A 1567-nucleotide genomic window follows, 5' to 3' on the forward strand; every position below is an offset into this window, starting at 1 on the left:
CGGATGGAATTCACAGTGAACTTCGATGGGCTGCTGCACTTAACATTTTTCTGTCTTTCACTGCATTCATTGGAAATGCCATCTTCTTAGCCGCTCTTAACAAGGTGTCCACGCTTCACCCACCGTCAAAACTGTTATTTCGTACCTTAGCCACAACAGATCTGTGTGTTGGTATCATTTCTCAGCCTCTTACTGCTGTTGCGTTGATGCCTGAAGTTAAAAAAAATGTTCACGTCTGTCGACATACTAGCATCGTCCGTTTTTTGATATCTTATGCTTTGTGCATGGTATCCTTGCTCACATCAACTGCTATAAACGTGGACAGACTGTTTGCTTTGTCTTTAAGGATCAGGTACAAACAACTTGTGACTCTAAAGCGGACATACGTTATTGTAGCCATCTTTTGGGTTATATCCATTGCCTTTACAGTTTTGTCCCTGTTTATTAATTCGATAAGAGCTGTGTATTGGGGAGTTGTGCTAGCATCTTGTTTGACAATATCAGCTTTCTCTTACGGAAAAATCGTTTTTGTGTTGCGCCAAAGTCAACATCAGTTCGGCCCCCGTGCTTTATGGCAAAGACAACCGAACCAAACAGTTCAACTAAACGCAACACTTTACAGAAAGACAGTTTACACTATTTTATGGGTGCAGATGGCTTTGATTATTTGCTACTTGCCGTATACGATAATCACACTTCTCCTCTCTAATCGAACCGGCCGCCCTAGTGCGTGGCTTCTTGTTGCGTGGAGATATGCGGGAACTTTGCTTTACTTTAATTCCTCCTTAAACCCGGTTCTTTACTGCTGGAAGATGAGGGCAGTGAAAAACGCAATGAACGAGACATTTCAACAAACTTTCTGCTGGCTAGGTCACATCCGAGGGAAATTAAACAACGTGTTTGTTGTAAATGGCGAACAGCAAACTACAGCCTCCAGTTCGTCATAAGATGATAAAACTGCGAGGAACAAGGACGCAAATAATTGAAATCAAATTGATTTAATTTGGTTCAAACAGCGATTTTTTTAGCTCAAAGGAACGTAATCACTTTTCAAACGTCGGAAAAGTGTTGATGTCAAGGAAACAGCTGTTACATAGCTAAGAATCGAACCTCAGCAAACACCTGAAACACGCTTTTGCCTACTTTAGCAATTCTATTACACTTAAAATCCTACAAGGAACAGAACGATATTGTACTAATTTCAGGGCCCTGCAGAAAAAGAGGTATTAATTAATGGACTGTAGGAAGATGCCTGTCATTCCTAAGAAAGGAAGAAACGAGAAAGCAATGTAATGTTTGCACTCTGTCACACGATCTGTAAATAATATTAGGTAGTTAAATTGATTGCATGATATTATCAAACAGAATGTTATTGATACTATTTCCTAACTATACTAAGGAAGTTGAAAGTGATTACGGATAAAACATTTCCTAAGAAAGGAAGAAAAGAGAAAGCAATGTAATGTTTGCACTCTGTCACACGATCTGTAAATAATATTAGGTAGTTAAATTGATTGCATGATGAAATTGATATCTTGCACTTAAGACGTAGTATTTCCTAACAGGA

At 39.1% G+C, this 1567-nt stretch overlaps 1 protein-coding gene across 1 annotated transcript in view; it reads left to right on the top strand.

Moving 5' to 3' along the window:
- LOC138046431 (melanocyte-stimulating hormone receptor-like) overlaps positions 1 to 947 on the top strand; it is a 1014-nt gene extending 67 nt beyond the window's left edge. The window contains exon 1 of the mRNA XM_068893067.1: positions 1 to 947. This exon is cut by the window's left edge and continues 67 nt beyond it. Within this exon, the coding sequence (XP_068749168.1) occupies positions 1 to 947 (947 nt within the window).
- Positions 948 to 1567: the final 620 nt, after the last annotated feature.

This window comes from Montipora capricornis, chromosome 4 (assembly GCF_036669925.1).
Source record: "Montipora capricornis isolate CH-2021 chromosome 4, ASM3666992v2, whole genome shotgun sequence".
NCBI classification, from domain to species: domain Eukaryota; kingdom Metazoa; phylum Cnidaria; class Anthozoa; order Scleractinia; family Acroporidae; genus Montipora; species Montipora capricornis.